Source organism: Thermobia domestica, chromosome 3, assembly GCF_964235325.1.
Source record: "Thermobia domestica chromosome 3, izTheDome1.hap1.1, whole genome shotgun sequence".
In the NCBI taxonomy this organism is placed as follows: Eukaryota; Metazoa; Arthropoda; class Insecta; order Zygentoma; family Lepismatidae; genus Thermobia; species Thermobia domestica.
The window spans coordinates 93,295,417-93,315,383 of NC_137456.1; the positions used below are offsets into that span (position 1 = coordinate 93,295,417).

The following is a 19,967-nucleotide window of genomic DNA, read 5'->3' on the forward strand; positions in this document are numbered from 1 at the left end:
CGTGTAAGTTGGGTTGCATTTGTCTAGACGTTCCCACAACTGCAAAATACCTGGACCCCAAGTAATGGAATTAGAGCACTTAGGGGGGGGGAGATACTTTTGTGGCTGGGTGTACATATGACATTGCTACTTGTTCTAAGCTATGAAAATCTAAGCACATATTTTCACACGTGCTTAGAAATGTGTGTTCTTATAACTATTTCAGCTATTACTGGTAAATATTACTAAATAAGTTTTGAAATCTGGTAATGTATTTGAGCAGAAGGCACTGGGTTAATTTTGGATCCAGGATGGAAATGTTCTCATTGCCTACACATATGTATATTTCTCGTTTGAATACCACATGGAAGAGCCGTTTTGTTGTTATATAACATTTCTCTACTGTTACTAGATGTATACTGTTACTAGCAAATTTTGTAATGAATTTTTTTTGAAGGTGAGACTTCATGGTGGGAAAGTGCATATTCTGTGCTGAGCTATCTTTCTTGATGCTCTTTTATCAACTTTACCAGATTTACTTCGAAAATGATGACGTGGTTCCGTAATCCAGTTCTCGTGGTGGAGAAGTAGTGCGGTGGGGATCAGCGTACACCGTAATATTTGATCTTGGATGATGATTTTGTGTCAAACTGCACCGGTCGTATTTCGGAGCTTACATTAATACTCTAGTAGGACCCATTCTTCATATCCTTGTTGTTGCCTATCGACGCCAAGTACAAAATCAAATCATACCGGATTCGTGGATCGAGTTTTGGCATGTTTTGGAAACCCACTAAATATTATGAAACCGAACTTCATGATTTTCATGTCGTACCAACAGATGAAGAAAAAGAAACAATTGTAAAATGAAAAATAATTAAGCCACTGTTTGAGGACACATAGCATTCTTAGGAATGTGGAAGAAACTATGGTAGATGAAAATATACAAAGGAAAATAAAACAAATGCCGTTGGTCATCATTTAAACTTACATAATTCCTATGTGGAGACGAAAATTTAAGCAAAAAAGACGAAGTCTAGATAGTGTAATCTTTTAATTGCTGAAATAATAATAATAATAATAATAATAATAATAATAATAATAATAATAATAATAATAATAATAATAATAATAATAATAATAATAATAATAAATAATTTATCACACAATGCTTTTGATGATGATGAGGAGGAGGAGAAACAGGAAAAAGATGCAAGAATAGGATAAGAAGGAACGGGAAAAGTCTAAAATGAGTGATATACCAATCGAGAGATCTTACATGCAAAAAAAATTTTGTGTGTAAGCATAACTGCTCACGTGTAGCTTTTGAGAAACTCGCTACGCTCTTTCTAAGATGAAACTGATACTAAAGAATAGCTTAATTAAGCTTTTCACTATGCCACTAGCAAAATAGCACTATGATAGTATGGTGAATGAGATATAGCCCAAAATTATCATTAGCTCTTAAACTTTAATTGCTAAAATCGAGGTAAAAATTACATGCTTGAGGGTAAATTCTCATACATAGTTTTCGACAAAATCGAGAAAAACATATTTTTGTTGTGCTGAAAAGTATGTTGTTTGTTGCCAACAAATGATATTATTTATTGTCCAGAAACTTATTTATTGCTGTGTTGCATATATATAAAAATACTCTCTTAAGTGCTTAAATTATGTTGAATTGTATATATATTCATGTTTATCTTCTTCTACGGTCACACACACACTTCTAGCAATGACACACATAGTCTAAAAGTGACACATACTCCTATAAATGATACATATACCCCTAGCAGTGAAACATACTCCTAAAAGTGACACACATACTCCTAGTAGTGACACAAATATGTCTAAAAGTGACACATTGTCCTAATAGTGACACACATACGCCTAAAAGTGACGTGCATACTTTCTAGCAGTGACACATATACGTCTAAAAGTGACATATGCTCCTATAAATGACACATATATAGTATCGTATAGGCCTAAAATGACACGTACACTCCTAGTAGTAACACAAATACATCTAAAAGTGACGCACATACTCCTAGCAGTGACACACATACTTCTAAAAGTGACATATACTGCTATAAATGACACATGCTCCTATAAATGACACATATATCCCTAGTAGTGACACATACGTCTAAAATGACACACATACTCCTAGTAGTGACACAAATATATCTAAAAGTGACACATATTCCTAATAGTGATACACATACGCCTAAACGTGTCACATACACCCCCTAGCAGTGACACACATACACCTAAAAGTGACACCTATACTCCTAGCAATGACACATATATGCTTAAAAATGTCATACTACTAACTGACACACATATTCCTAACAATGACGCACGTACTAGTTGTAAAAGTATTTTTTTCTCATTAGTTTTTGTCTTTATCAGCATGTTAATCAACATAAACGCAACTCAAACAGAATATTAAGTGCGTTCTTTCATTCTTTGTTTTCCAGGATCTACGGATTCTACGACGAGTGTAAACGACGATACAGCGTAAAGTTATGGAAAACGTTCACAGATTTGTTTAACTGCCTGCCTGTTGGTAAGTATCAATTAGTAGATTTCAAATACTTGTAAGATGGCAATATATATATAAAGAGTGTAAATTACTTAGCATTTTCAAAAATATAGTAATTCATGATCACTTATAAAACACTTTTATTAGGACTCTTATTTTCTTAAAACATAACAGGTGTTGCACCCATTTAGTATTCTGTATAGCAATCATAATATACATATAAATACTGTCTTCTTATTGCAAAAAAAAAAAAAAAAACTTTTCCATTAATATATTTAGCAAATTTTTATTATAAGTACGGTACACAATATATTTACAACATGCCTAATCAGCAGTCCCATCTTTTATTTTATTGTGCCTGAAATAAACGTTTAACAAAAGGTTTATATTTCTTGCATTTTTGTTCCAACTAACAATGAGAAATTTGTTTTCTTCTTTTTTTAGCAAAATTTGACCAAGCCCAAATTCAGCTTTAATGGCCTACAATTCTTGAACCAAATGTCTGTCAACGTCTTCTATATATATACAAATTAAATCGACGTTGTGTTGCAATTTATGACAAAAAGACTAAACAATTTTAGATACATTTTTGAACAGTTGTTTTTTTCTTTTTTTACTATTTCGCTTTGATAAAATCAAGTATCCACAAGTTGAGATAATTGAGATATTAAGTGTTTAGTGAATAAGGTGATCTAATTCTCTGCAAGTTAGATAACCCAATCAGAGTTGTAATAATGGTGGCAAATTTCACTGCATATTCTGTTCAAATGCAGCTTACTGTTTAAACCTAAAGTCAGTCACTCATATCTCATGAATCAAATGCTTATACTCCATAATATTTCACATAGCCACTACGTTTGCCAATATCTATACCAAAATACCAAGTTTGGTTAAGATCAGATGAATTTCATCTATCGTGTAAACACATGAGATAGATATTGATGATAGATAGATAATAGATGAAACTCGAAAATTTGACTGTCTAAACCCAACTTTCATTACTCATATATTCAAGCTCCTCAAGGTCTATACCACCGTGCTGAATTTCGAAAAGATCAGATCAGTTTTATCGATTACGTACAGTCAGAGACAAAATTTCTCTCCGTTTGGTAAAATTTATTTTAGAAAGAGCGATGGTATGTCTGGAACGTACAGAAAATTGCATTCTTTTTAATTCACTGGAAACTGTACTCATATTGCCATTCCGTTCTAAAGTTATTTACGAAACTAATTTCATCAAACGAAAAGAACTTTTGTCGCTGTCTGTACAACACATATGTCACTATCCTTTGTGATTGATTTGCTTTTAGAAAAAATCATCAAAAAGAAGAATGAGAAAATAAATTTTAAAAATTTAAATTACCATATTTACAACGCTATTAAATTTTTGTTTACACATAGATAATATATCTGAGTTGCGTCCAATTTTTAGCAGATAGGAATATTAGGGAACTCATTCTTCTAATGGCAATATATACTGAAATTTTTATTTTCTTTACTTGTGTTTCTAATTGTCTGACTTTCAAAAAAAGTTCTTTGTCTTCTACCTAGATACGTACTTTTGTAGCAATGAAGTCGTTGAAGCATATTTCACTGATGTCACTCTTTTCGGTTTCCATGGTAATTCCTACAAATATTACTTCTTCAAGAGCTATGTGCATATACTTCTTTCATCTTCACGTATCTAGGATTTCGTTCAAGAATTTTAGAGAGCTTTGAAGGTCGCCCCTTCACTTGCCACTTCCTTCTTTGAAACTTCTTGAATAATGTTCATTTCTGAGTTCAGTAAACGAGATAGGTGTTCAAGGATAGCTGAAAAATGAAGGAAGTTGGCTTTGATGAATATACGAAATGTAAAGTTTTTTCTTGAAGAGACATTTTTTCTAGATGCAAGTAGCAGTAGCTTCGCTGTTGTAAAAGTTTCAATAACATTCTTTTCATATAATTTTTGGAAGAGTAGAGTGTGTCTGACAATCAGAAGAGCCAGTGAGTGGTGATTGGCTCTGGATAAAGCTGTATCAAAAAGGTATTGCGGATCAGAACTCATCTTGCACGAAAAGACGATTTTTTTCCTCAATAAAACCTTGGCTCTGGAAAATATTATAGTTTTGATAACATCTATTTTAATATCTGAATGCAAAATTTTCTTTATCAGATGAAACGAAAGAAATTACTTCTTTGTGTAAAGCCTTACTTCTTAGGCAAATTTAAAATATAGGAAGTTAAGATGCGGCTTAAGCTCGTGACCTAATGAAAACAGGTTTTACAACATTTCGTTATATTTTATGCTGTTAAAAATAACGCTAATTTCTCATTTTATCTCTCGTTATTTATACTTTCCGTATAATAAATGATTGGTTCCAGTAAATAACGGTTACGTCGGGAAAACGATATTTTACAGGAGAGCAATTTGAAGGTTCTAATTGTTCCTATAATATAAAATACAGTTAAATCAACACAATTTCTTGATATTATCTTGGATTTAAATGAAATGGTGCAAATTGAAATCATGGCTTTAGATAACACTACTTGTGTTTGCTCAGTGTTGACGGTCGCATGGAGCTGTAATTGAGACACACTTTCTCGTGCCCGACGATTTCATTATTTGCTGTTTATTTGTTTACATGTATGCTCATTTCAACTAACATTAAAAAGCAAAAATAAAATACATAAAATAAATAAATAGACGCAATATTTCATGAATGCTACAATAATGCAAACTAATAGCAACGAAATAATTTTTAAAGATATTGTCACATAGTCATCATCTACGTAAAGAAAACTTCAAGCTTTTCTTCAGTTGCAATCGATTTTTGAGCATAACATCGATTTAAGACAATGGCATGCCTGATCACCCCATGCACTTCAACAACTGGTTTCGATTTATTCGAAAGTAATTGGTAAAATCAGCATAATTTATATTAGAAGTAATTTTAGTCTCCACAGTTTTTCCTCTCCCACAGAATATAATTATATTTGCTGTTTTAAATTTCACATTCATCAAGGAATAAAGCAGAATTTTTCTTTACCATTATTATGTGATTCCGATTAGGAACTAAACTTTAATGTTAACAAATGTTTTCTTCTGAAGTCCGATATTTTTGGATGTGAGTGGTATGCAAGTCACTTGAAAACTGCGTCTCGGTATGCAGGATCCCCATCCTACGTGTGTGGCGCATGCACTTGATACTGCTCGTGTGACGTCACCTCGCACGCGCTCTGTACTATATAGGGAAGGATAATATACTGATAGTATGTATTATTGTTTGTTTTAACAGCAACACATATCCTCCTGGCAGTGACACACATAATACTAATAGTGATACAAATATACCTAAAGTGACATGCACAGTACTAATAGTGATACATTTACATCTAACAGTGGCACGAATAGCACTAACAGTGATAGACATACAAGTAATAGTGACACACATAGTACTAACAGTGCCTAACAGTGGCACGCATAGCGCTAAGAGTGATACACATGCATATAACAGTAACATAATAATACTAATAGTGATACATACACACACCTATCAGTGACACACATAGTATAATATTGATACACATACACACCTAAGAGTGACATAATAGCACTAATAGTGATTCATACACACATCTAACAGTGACATGCATAGTACTAATAGTCATACACATACACATCTAAGAGTGACATACACACACCTATCAGTGACACACATAGTACTAATAGTGATATACATATACACCTAAAAGTGACATAATAGTACTAATAGTGATTCATGCACACACCTAACAGTGACATGCATAGTACTAATAGTGATACACAAACTTAACAATGACACACATACTCCTAACAGTGACACACTTACTGGCTGAAATGTTACAAAAATTATCAATTCAGCCACGCATATAATTTTTACGACAATTTCTTCAGAGAAAGTTTTTTTACATTATGTTGGGCACAGTACTACGTAGTTGTATGTGCTGGGAATGCAGTGAAGACCACAGTCTCGTTTAATATGTCAATGGTCTCGAGGATCAAAGTAAGCAAACTTTTAGTAAAAACAATACATGTTACAAATAAAGAACAAAATACATTAAAATCTATAAATATAGAAACTACTTATTCCAAAAGAAAAATCAATAGAAAAAAGTTTAAAACAGCATCCATTAGCACCTGATATCATACTCTTTTGTCTCTCTGTGTACTTAAAAAAGAGATTGCATTACAAAGTTCATTCAATGGTTTTCCACAATAAAGTGAAGTAAATAGTTAAATGTTAGCTCTATTTTACGTGAATAACCTGGGTGTGAACAATTATTCATAATCAATTATTTGTTTCTTGCAGCTGCCTTAATTGAGGGAACCATCTTTTGTATGCATGGTGGACTCTCTCCAGAGCTTCTTGACTTAAATCAGGTAAGTCATTTAATTATAAAATTACTTTTAATAGAAAAACCTCTGGTAGGCAAAAACTAAAATATAGGCCTATATTCATATTCATTGTTTCAATTTGGGATATAAATATGGTGAACACTACACATGTGCATATCCTGCCTTAAGTTTGAGAGCAAAAGTAGCTAATATTGTTGCTTGTAAACACAGGAAATAAAGCAACAATGTACTATTTTTTGTTTGGTTTGATTTCTAAGTTTTATGTATGTAATTATAATTGAATCTTTTTAAAAATATTCCTAAATTTTCTGAGAAAAGAATTGGAGGGATTTCGGGATGTGGCCTTAGAGACCGTGTATACCATGAGCAGAAAGAATAAATAATGAAAATTAACCAACCAGTTTGGTTACGAAACACTATATACAGATCATCCGATAGGACAGTAGCGCTCTAATGCATCTTGGGTGAGTTTCAGAGACGACACTATGTATTTGGAAATTCTTACTAAAATAATACTTAACCTTAGCTTAATTTGGAGCTTGACCATACTTTTACTGCTAGAAAGTAAGTACTGATCAAAATAAATGTGAAACAAAATAGACGCGATTTTCTTATATTTCCACAAAATTGACCCATCTCATACAACTTTGGTCCTTTAAAAAATCTTATATTTTCACAGAATTATCCATCTCACGCAAGTTTGATCCTAAAAGGAGATGTTAAACGTCAAACACACAATTGATATCCTAAAATGTAGTTAGTAGGACTATCCCTGCCTCAATATTGGAGACGGGACATTTGTAGAATCAACATAATTCATCAAATTGTATATACAAATTAATGTACGTATATATTTGTGTATGTGCGTGTATGTAACAAGGAAGTGAGGTTAGAAGAATACCTAATTATTTGATTTCAAAAGAGTTTAATTTTTTCGAGGGCATTGCTGTTCTTATAATGCTACAAAAAAGAAAGTTAATGAAATTCAATCCCCATGTCTTGATGATATGCAAAACCAAACAACACTGTCCGGGAAGTTCTTGTTTTCTTCACGCTATTTGCCAATAATAACAGTATTTGGTATATACATACTATGCGCTATGATTTTAGTATACGGCTGAATAATTGTAAGATGTTGCATGAGAATTAGCAATATATAACGTTTGTGGTAGTTACCGGTACTTAATTCATCCTAAGACATTCATAGTTCAAAGTTCAAAAGATTCTTTCTTTACATAGATTATTCGACCTCTTGTGTAGTCTCCTTATTTCATCTCGCATGCAAAAACCTATAATTTGCAATGCATTCGAATCAGTTTTTTTTTCCTATTTTTCCTCCCTTCATAAAATATTAATGAGAAACTTCAGAAGGTATCCAGAATACTTTGTGCAGAATTATTCCATTTTGAAATGCAGAAAGAAGCAAACTTATAATCTATGTTATTATACCTAATTGCAAGAGAAATAAATATTTGTATGATTTTGGTTAGTTTAGTTCATTTGCATTGAATGTCTCAAGGCTAAGAGGGAGAAAATGTAATTTCACATCTCAAGATCAATGGCGTATTGCATGGATAACTCCGACATGTTGGCCTTGTTTAATTAGATGTGATCAAAATTAATACTAAGTGTCAAAATTATAATTAAAAAAGTATTATATTAATTGAACAAATTGTGTTGTTTAAATCAGTGATTCTCAACCAAATTCCTATCACAACCTCCATTTTATCTCATCCTCTTGCCGGCGACCCCTTTATAATTTCTGGTTTGTAATAAGCTTGTATGGGATTTTTAATATAGCTATTACCACGATATCCAACTATTTCCATAATAGTAGATTACATTTCTTGTATATAGTGGACAGTAACGTCCCTAAAAGCGAACGGATTAAAACCAAATTTGGTCAGTTTATTCATATTACAAATATTGAATCCGATCCGTCAGTCTGTTTCAAAATGGAGGACGTTTGAAAATTTTAAAACTTCATAACTCCCTTAATTTTGAGTCATATGATAAAAAAAAAATAAAGTTATTTCTAATTTTGGTTACTAAAACTTGGACAGTTGTTAAAAAGTTATTGAGAATTTTAAATAACTTCAATATGTGCGTCAAGAAGATTGAACCGGACATTGGCACACTAGTGAAATCAGACCATGCTCAGGTATCTCATTAGCTTTCAATTTTAATTGTATTTCAATATGCAGGTTTTATTGCATTTGTATTTTTCTGGTGTTTCAACATGCAGTTCTCATTAGTTTCAAAGCGTATATTTCTTTCATTTAAATTGATTTTTAAACAACTCTGCACCTGCTGAAAATGTTTAGTAGACATGCTTTTTCTTGTTCTTGACAGTATGTATAAAAAATTATCTATCAGAACAATATTCAAGATAATCTTTTAAAATATTTTCCGGTATTAGATTCTCATTATATTTATCTCTTCCGCTTATCTCCGCGAGCCTCATGAAACTCACTCACGACGCCCCTAGGGGTCACGACCCCAGGTTGAGAAACCTCGGTTTAAATTTACATGACAGTATAACAAAACTGTCCAAACATGAAATATATATATACCAATCGATAGATTTCAAACTCAATTAAACTAAACAAAATCATATGGGTGAGTACAGAACCTAATGCGTAGTTTTTGAGAGATCAATGCAAAATTAATAGTTGATGTTTTACAATGGCAACTCCATCTATTGAAATGAAACTACTGGAATATGCCCTCATTAATCTTTTAAGAACCGAAATACTTCATTTTGGGAGGGGGGGTCACAAAATACGTATTTTTGAGCAGATTTTAAAGAAGTAGCAAAAACACGCATTGGCTCCCGGAGGAAATTTTCTAAGGGGGCTATCTCCCTGGCTGCTATATTACATTTCGTATTTTTTATTCGTATTAAGAAAATCTTAAGAAATTTAAATTGGTTTTCGTGAGAGAACACGTCTCTTTATATGTATATACACTCAGATATCACGAGAGTTGAAAAACGAGATAAGATTTGAGGCTGTCTCGTCTCGAAAATGTGCTGTAAAAGTGCTGTCTCGACTCGAAAAATGTATATTTCTCTGTTGAAAGAGCTGTGTTTCACCCGGAATTTTGTCAGGAAAATTCTGACTTGTCTCGCCTCGTGCGCATCTCTAGATGCGACTGATATACAATGCTGCTAGACACCTCTAGCAAAAATCTGTATTTCATTTCATTTTTGAAGAACTGCCTTTTTTCTTCAGGATGGGAACAGAAGTAACGGAAAATATTTGAATAACGCGAGACAACACTATAAGTTTGAGATTTTGCACTCCTGAGATAACTCGGGATGATTCCTAAAAGTTTAAGCTTAACAGGTCCATGTACCAAACTGTGCAAGGCGATAGTACATAGTATGATTAGTGAGATATAACCAAAATTGAGATTAAGTTTCAAACTTAATTTTGTCTTTAACTACAAAGGACAATTTAAATCTATCAATAGAGGACATTAAGCTGAACAAAATGACATGATTCAGGGTAGATTCTGTTGAGTAGATTTCCAAAAAAATCGATAAAAACGAATTTCTATGGCGCTAAGAAATATCTCGTTTGTTGTCAATAATAAATCACAGTCTGTTGAAACAGATTATTTCTTTCTTTATTTATTTATTCACTGGAAATGTTAAACATACATAGCTAAGTCACAAATTGTGTCCATTGTAGTTTGTTTCCTCCTAACGGTGATACACGTATATCTAACAGTGACACACATACTTCTAACAGTAACTTACGTACTACCCAGTGGCGGATCTAGAAGGTAAAAACGGCGGGGGTGGGGGAGCTACCAGAACTCAGACTATGACAGGTATATCACGAGTTTACTATAAACTTCAAAAATATATAAATACCTTAATTTTTTGTCACTCAAAAAACTGGGAGACCTAGGCCCCCCCGGTCCTGGGGTAGATCCGCCACTGATATTACCTGTAAAAGATTATAGTCATTACTTGTTTGCTGTTTACAATTTGGTAGGAAATGAAGTATACCTAAATTTGGTAACGTGGTACATCGAAGACATATATAGTGTGCGTAAAAGATATTATGATGGAAAAAAAGTGTCATGTTGTTCCAAAGATAAATATTAATGGAAATACCTTGAGGTAATCTTCTTCAAAACGTTATCAAACATTATTGAACATTATTCTGGAAGATTATTGTCTCTTGATCAAGCATCTTGTTGGAAAGGTGTTCTAATTGACAAAACACTGATCTAGCTTTGGAATTAAACGTTACGAGTTCTTTTTTGAGAACATATCACACGTATCTCTCTGAATAACTGATTCCGTATGATTAAAAATAGTGGTACATGACAAAGTGCTCACGAATATTTAACAATTAAAATAATGGTTAATTTGACCTCATTTCTGTGACTAGTCGAATACAGGACCAGATCCAGGATTTTCTGACGGGGGGTGCACCAATAAGTACCACTACATTTTAATAAAATTTGATTTATTTTAGTGCCTTTAGGCATCTATGATGTGAATGAGGACTACTGTTTTGTTTGGTGAATTGTTTTTCTTCAACCTTCAGAAAATCGACTTAAACTATTGCTTTTGCAAAACTCCGGTTTAAGCCCCAAACGGAAACATGACGGCAGAAATTTCGGAAAGCGTTGCTATTTTCACTGCTAGCGTCTCATTTTAGGTAGTGTATATTTACAACGAAGGGCAGTGCACGTGCACCGGTGCCCCTCCTAAATCCGACCCTGTACTAAGAAAAATGATGTATACTGAGAAGTTGCAACATTGTACATCATATGTATTATGTAACCAAAAGAAATATCTGAGAAAGTCTATGTATATATATACTGTTCTTTTGGTTACATATGTACACTCATGCCCAAAATTATTGTCGCATATCTATAACTGTTTTCTTGTAAGAATATAATTTGCAGGGTACTTTTAATACTGGTATTACGTGTATAATCGGGAAATGTATATTTGTGGTAAATTTCATAGGAGAAGAATTATAAATACGAAAATTATAATGAGTATAATAAAATGTTGCTAAATGGACAAGAAAACTTTATTTTCCTTTTATTGTTCTTATTTACTGCTCTTTTGACATGGAATTTGCCACATACATGTCTTTGCTGATTATACACATACTAATATTATAAGAAATACCAGGCGAATTCGTTATCAAATTATATTCCTACAACAACATATTTATAGACATGCGACAATAATTTTGGACATGAGTGTACATACGGTGTAGAACGTTGCCACTTTTTGGTATATATTATTTACGGTCGTACCTTACAGTATCTGTATTACGACTTAGTTAAGAAGAAGTCTAATTGAAAATCAAATGTTTTGTTCAAGATATTTCGTTCAACGTTACATGGTTATGCTTCTTAACTTGATAAGTGAAAGCGAATGAATATGGAAGATTTATTGAGATTAGAATGTGGAAGGAAGCGGGAGAGTTCTGGAAAATACCTACGGAAACGATCTTATTCTTCACAAACTCACGTGTATCTGGGTCGAACCAGAACATTAGTGGATTCAGAAGTGTTGTCTAGAGGGAGAGGATCACCTCTTGGTTAATTAGTGTAGGCTTAAAATACGAATTTTACATCAAATCAGAGTAAAGTAGTATATGTTTTTCTATATAGGCCTAGAGAAAGTAGCCTTTTGGGTCGGGCGATTGTCTCCACCTCTCTCCCCGTGGATCTATTAGTGAATCAGAAACCTTTCTCATTGCTGAGTCACTGAGCGACCGTTTCTCCAGAACTCTTTTGTAAACTAACAGATTTTAAAATAACTTCGAAACCAATGGAATAATCTGAAAATATTTGTACACTACATTCAAATACTTAGAAAATACTTTCAACCAAATTGACCAATGTTCTCGAGATGTTATGCTATCTTGGAATTTACTTCCCGTTAATTATTATTACGACACGGAATAAATAATCAAAATGTACAGTATTAACGAAAGGTATAATAAATTAAATCTCATCATTTTATTTCGAATGCTCAAGTTCTTTGTCTCCCTTTCTAAAGTTTTTTTAAATAACGATTTTCTAAAAAAAAAATCATTTTTCACTCGATGTGCACATGTGACTGGCCCCATGTATCATTCTTGTTTCGATTTTATTATTCACACTATCACAAACGAGTACGTCTTCTGAACTTCTTCATTCATTTTTGAGACTTTTCTCCTTTCCATTTGTATTTTCCTCAAGACTTTGTTTCCAGACACATTGAGCCCGTTAAGAATACCTACAAATTTCTGTATACCCTGTCTTATCTGCCTTGATACACAAATAAACTTACTCATTTACTATCCATTTCCTTTGCATTTCTTCCATAATTGTGTACTAAGCAATAGTGCACAATTCCTGTATATGTATCTGCCCTTGATTGTCTTCTTATTCTTTTAAAACTTACGCATTTCATTTGGGTCTAGAATTTCTAACTGAAGTCCGATTTTCATGCAGTTTGTGGCAAATGATCAAGGAAGAATGGGAAATTTATGGGACTATGTTTACTTGTTTAAATTCATCCGGGTTAATTTCGATCACGCCTCAAGAAAAACAACAAATTTTCGCCAGTGTACCTTACAATTGGAACGAGGTGTAGTGCGGTGTGGAGATTTAAGTTTTTTTTTCGTTAGATGGCAACCTCACCAAGGCCAAGAAGAAGCAGGAAACTGGGCCATTGTATTGGGAATTGTGCTGTACTGTTCTGTGCTACTGTGTGAGTATGATCAGGGCACAGTGAGAATAGTGTATTCTTTGGAATAACACGAGTTTGTCGTTAAAAGTTTTGGAGAACGGAATTTGTTGTTGCTATGCAAAGGGCATTCAGAAACAAATTTGCTTCACTTTCTGCCCCAGACAGGAACATAATGTGGTCGCTAGTAAATAAATTGGAAGAAACAAGATCGCTTCTTAGTGAGACAAGTACGCATCGGACCCCCCGGTAGCTGTTGTAGAAGATATCAGTTATCGACTTCTTAGGTCGCCCAAGAAATCTCTCCGTCGTTCGTGGCTAGAAAACGGCTATGGCTATCCACATGTAGTATATGGGTGTTACTACTAACACTTAATTTGTATTCTGACTAATACTTAATTTGTATTCTGTAATTTCGCTTTAAAAATCCAAAACCTCATTCTAACTGTAAGGTACAAAAATTTGCTATTTTTCTTGAGGCGTGATCGATATTACCCCGGATGAATTTCAACCAGTACACATAGTCCCATAAATCTTCCATCCTTCTTTGATCATTTGCCACAAACCGCATGAAAATCGGACTTCAGTCAGAAATTCTAGACTCAAATGAAATCTGTGAGTTTAAAAAAAAATCACCCTGTAGCTTTGTCTTGTACTCACTTGTACTACAGGGAACCAGTTGAATTGCCTGCAATTTGGATAACTATGTACAGGCCTCAAATTCTTTATATAATTGTCGGACAGCTGGCATTAGTGTAAAAGCAATGGAGTAGTAGGGGTCGACGTATATTGAGCCGAGTCAGCAAAAATTTTTGTGACGTCATAGGTCAAAGGTCAATGACCTTGGCCCGGGGTCAATGACCTAGGGGTACCTAGGACCACCCCCTCTAAATTTTGGCAGGGGTACCTTGGACCACCCCCTAAATTTTGGCAGGGGTACATAGGACCACCCCCCTTAAATTTTGGAAATTGCCAAATCTAAAAATTTGGTATGGTAGCCTAGGACCATAGTATGTACCTCTATCAGTATTGGGTGTCTATGTCGTTCCCTTTCATGGGTAAAAAATTGCCAAAAATTCAAATTTCGGGGTTTTTTGACCTAATTTATCCCCTTTGATGAAGTATTATTACCCTATATAGTTATATGGACGTATACAGGGGTCCATTACCTTTCATAAGACATGGGTATATTAATGCACCCCTTGACAAATTTGGGAGGGGTACCTTGGCCCACCCCTTAAATTTTGGAAATTGATCAATTTAAACATTAGGTATTATAGTATAGGACCCTAATATCTATTAGGTTAAATTTGCGTGGTCCACCTCATTCCCTTCTAGGGGTACAAAATTGCCAAAAATATAAACGTAAGCAATACGTTATACCACGTGTTTGGTTTTTGGCTCAATTTATCCCCTTTGATGAGGTGTTATTATCCTATATGGTCATGTATAGGAGTCCATTACCTTTCATAAGATATGGGTATATTTGTGCACTCCTTTAAAAATTTGGGAGGGGTACTTTGGCCCACCCCCTTAAATTTTGGAAATTGCCCAATTTAAACATTTGGTATTATAGTACCGGATCCTAACATGTATTATGATAAATTTGGATGGTCCACCTCGTTTCCTTCTAGGGGTACAAAATTGTCAAAATATAAACGTAAGCAATACGTTGTACCACGTGTTTGGTCTTTTGGCCCAATTTATCCTCTTGGATGAGGTTCTATTACCTTATATGGTTATATGGTTATGTATAGGGGTCTATTCCCTATCATAAGACATAGGTACATTTGTGCACTCCTTTAAAAATTTGGGAGGGGTACTTTGGCCCACCCCTTAAATTTTAGAAATTGCTCATTTTATATATTTGGTATTATAGTACTGGACCCTAACATGTATTATGATAAATTTGGGTGGTCCACCTCGTTCCCTTTTAGGGGTACAAAATTGTCAAAATATAAACGTAAGCAATACGTTGTACCACGTGTTTGGTCTTTTGGCCCAATTTATCCTCTTGGATGAGGTTCTATTACCTTATATGGTTATATGGTTATGTATAGGGGTCTATTCCCTATCATAAGACATAGGTACATTTGTGCACTCCTTTAAAAATTTGGGAGGGGTACTTTGGCCCACCCCTTAAATTTTAGAAATTGCTCATTTTATATATTTGGTATTATAGTACTGGACCCTAACATGTATTATGATAAATTTAGGTGGTCCACCTCGTTCCCTTTTAGGGGTACAAAATTGCCAAAATATAAACGTAAGCAATACGTTGTACCACGTGTTTGGTTTTTTGGTTCACCCCTCGGATGAGGTTCTATTACCTTATATGGTTATATGGTCATGTATATGGGTTCATTTCCTATCATAAGACATGGGTACATTGACGCACCCTTTAAAAATTTGGGAGGGGTACCTTGGCCCACCCCCTCATTTTTAGAAATTGCCCAATTTAAACATTTGGTATTATAGTATAGGACGCTAATATGAATCACTATAAATTTGGGTGGTCCACCTCGTTCCCTTTTAGGGGTACAAAATTGCCAAAATATAAACGTAAGCAATACGTTGTACCACGTGTTTGGTTTTTGACCTAATTTATCTCCTTGGATGAGGTCCTATTACCTTATATGGTTATATTGTAATGTATAGGTGTTCATTTCCTATCATAAGACATAGGACATTGGTGCATCCCTTTCAATTTTAGGAGAGGTACGTACCTTGGCCCGCCCCTTAAATTTTGGATTTTTTTTGATTTAAGCATTCGGTATTATAGTACAGGACCTTAATACGTATCATGATAAATTTGGATGGTCCACATCGTCCACTTTCATGGGTACGAAATTGCCAAAATATAAACGTAAGCAATACGTTGTACCACGTGTTTAACATTTTGACCCAATTTATCTCTTGGATGAGGTCCTATTACCTTATATGTTTATATGGTTATGTATAGGGGTCTATTCCCTATCATAAGACATAGGTACATTTGTGCACCCCTTTAAAATTTGTTAGGGGTACCTTGGCCCATCCCTTAAATTTTAGAAATTGCTCATTTTATATATATTTGGTATTATAGTACTGGACCCTAACATGTATTATGATAAATTTGGGTGGTTTACCTCGTTTCTCTTTCATGGGTACATGTTATATGGGTATGTACAGAGGTTTATTACCTTTATATGTTTATGTTCCCTTTTAAATTTGGGGAATTATCAAATAACAAAATTCGGTAAACCTTTTTCTAGGACCCATTGTAGATGTTGGTGTTCCTCTTATGGCCAAATATTCAAAATTTTAAGGTTATTGACCGGCTTTATTATTGAATAAGTACAGGATTTATTACTTTTTCATAACACACAGGTGTATTTGTGTACCAATCTTAAATTTTGGGAGGGGTACATTTCTTATTGTCATATCAATAATTGGTAATGGTTCTTAAAATTGGATAGTATCTCATTCATTGGGTAAATCATTGTGATCACGTAATCAGTTATTGACCTATGATGGAATTAGGAGTCCAGGACATTGGAACATTGAAACTTTGTAGGATAATTTGAGAATTGCGTCATTGGTTTTGATTATTCCCGCCAAATATAAAAGTAAGCAAGACGTTGTACCACGTGATTGTCCTTGATGAGGTAGTGTACAGGGATTCATTTCCTTTGTTGTGGTACTTCTTAAGTTTGAGTACACACACACTTCTAGAAAACAGCTGGTTCTACTCAGGTAAACAATTGATGGACATTATTGACATTATTGAACATATAATGATATGATTAACTCTAAGACTTAGGTATATCAAGAGAAGTATTCTTTAAATTTGGGAATGGTGATAAACAGAATTTTAACATAAGGTGCGAAATTTGAAACAATACATTGAACTTTAGTCACAGCTCATAGTCTAAGATCATTGGTGATGATTGATTTGAAATCTGATAGCTAACCTTATTGAATCTTATGACTCATAGATGAAAGGCAATACATGCTACAACACTGGCAAAGTTATTGTTAATGCAATTTGATTGGTTGATCACTATCTTTCCTGCAATCTGATTGGTTGATCACTATTTTTCGTGCAATCTGATTGGTTGATGATTTCCAAATCTTTGCTGTATTCAGTTTTAAGTTTTGTTTAACATTTAAAAATCTTGGTTTCGTTCAACATTTTGCACTCACTGATAAATATGATCAAAACCGTTTATTTGTTAATCGAATAGTTAAAAACCGGATAAAGTTTGGCGGTTAACCGTGAAACGTAAAATTTTTTTAGTTTGAAATTTTTTTGCTTGAAACTTTGGTTTGACATTTTTTCGTTTCCAAATTTTTTTGTTTCAAAATTTTTTGTTTCGAAATTTTTGTTTGAAATTTTTTTCGTTTGAAATTTTTTGTTTGAAACTTTTTGTTCGAAAATTTTGTTTAAAATTTTTTGTTTAAAATTTTTCGTTTCCAAATTTTTTGTTTGAAATTTTTTGTTTCAAAATTTTGTTTGAAATTTTTTTCGCTTCAATTTTTTTGTTTAAAATTTTTTGTTTGAATTTTTTTTCGTTTCAAAATTTTGTTTCAAAGATTTTTGTTTGAAATTTTTGTTTCAAAGTTTGAGTTGACATTTTTAAAAGTTTGTGCACTTATTAGTAAAGAACTGGAACTGTTTAGAACAAAAACCTTTGACAACATTGTGGTGCAATAGTACACGTCAGAACCTGGGGTTGTACTTGAAATGAAAAAACACAATTCATTGAAATGGATCATTTTATTACACATCACATACATCCATACCAGATAGTGGTTCTGGATATTGTCGATACAATGTATTTTGAACTTCTTGCACTAGTTTGTCTTTAGCATATAATTTTAATTCCAGTTGAAGTCTTTTAAGGTCTAATGCAATATCAATTGGTGGAAACTCAATGTCCATTTGATCACAAATAAACTGTTTATCAATACAGGTATGCACCCACGAACGATGTTGACAACCATCACAATATCTAGATACATGTTGTACAATATGCATAACACATTTTTCAAAATAGTACTTTTTCAGGAATATACTAGTTTTGTTACACACTTCCACTGCATGTTTCACACACTGAAATACGCTGATAAATTTGTTCCATTCCGTTTGTGTTAGATACACCATGTTGCGAGGGACATGGAATGTACTCTTTTTACGTAACAGCACCATCTTCTCTTCGAGGACTGTACGCAGCACCACTTCATGATTTGAGCCTAATGATTTGACTATGGTCACATTTAGCTCATCATGAAAATAATCGTTCATTTGGTCGATTCGTGCCATTCTTCACAGGTCAGTTGTACACCAAATTGTTCTGCTTTGCCCAATCGAATCACAGGTTCAAATGTTCTAGCACTGATACCAATCATCACATGTTTTGTTTATTGGATAATAGCTTGCGAAGATGAACTCTTTATCGTTAGAAGTACACATCTTTCCTCCTGAAAAGCACTTGCTCAAATGATTTCGTGGGATGACAGTGTATTGGTTGATTTATAGTTATTGCTGACGTCATTGGAAAGGAATGTGCTGACATTTGAATTCATGGTTTCATCACAGTTACTGACGTCATGCTGACCAACCAAATTCATACAACTACAGCTGACGTCATTGGAAAGAAATGTGCTGATTCATGATTTCATCACAATGGCTGACGAATCTGGCTGTGTACTAAATTCAAGTTGATGACTTCGACCCAAGAATCCTTTGTAACATAAAGATACAGATCCAGTATTTAAGAAACGCAGCAGTTCTTCTTGTTTTGATGGTTCCATGGGTAAATATCTTGCTGGTAAAATTATATTCTTATCATTTTCAAGCTTCACTACGATTCTTAATCCAAACTTTGTAGGGATCATTTGGCTAGCTAAGATTCTATAAGGTACATTCTGTTGTAAATCAGTAATCTTGGTAAATGATTTTATCACATCACGTGTGTTTAGAAACTGCAGACAAGTAGCCATGATGACGTTATTATGAATACTAACTCGAACGATACTTATATATGATGCAAAACTGATGACGTTGCATTATCAAGTTCTGACGTGTACTATTGCACCATAATGTTGTCAAAGGTTTTTGTTCTAGACAGTTCCAGTTCTTTACTAATAAGTGCACAAACTTTTAAAAATGTCAACTCAAACTTTGAAACAAAAATTTCAAACAAAAATCTTTGAAACAAAATTTTGAAACGAAAAGAAAAATTCAAACAAAAAATTTCAAACCAAAAAAAAAATTCAAACAAAATTTTGAAGCGAAAAAAATTTCAAACAAAAAATTTTAAACAAAATTTTCGAACAAAAATTTGCAAACAAAAAAATTTCAAACG

General features: G+C 33.5%; 1 protein-coding gene across 1 annotated transcript in view; it reads left to right on the forward strand.

Annotated features, from left to right (window-relative positions):
* LOC145680613 (uncharacterized) overlaps positions 1-19,967 on the forward strand; it is a 253,122-nt gene that overhangs the window by 181,803 nt on the left and 51,352 nt on the right. Inside the window, exons 4-5 of the mRNA XM_081751295.1 lie at positions 2,460-2,548; positions 6,856-6,926. Of these exons, the coding sequence (XP_081607421.1) occupies positions 2,460-2,548; positions 6,856-6,926 (160 nt within the window). The remainder of the gene's footprint in view (positions 1-2,459; positions 2,549-6,855; positions 6,927-19,967) is intronic.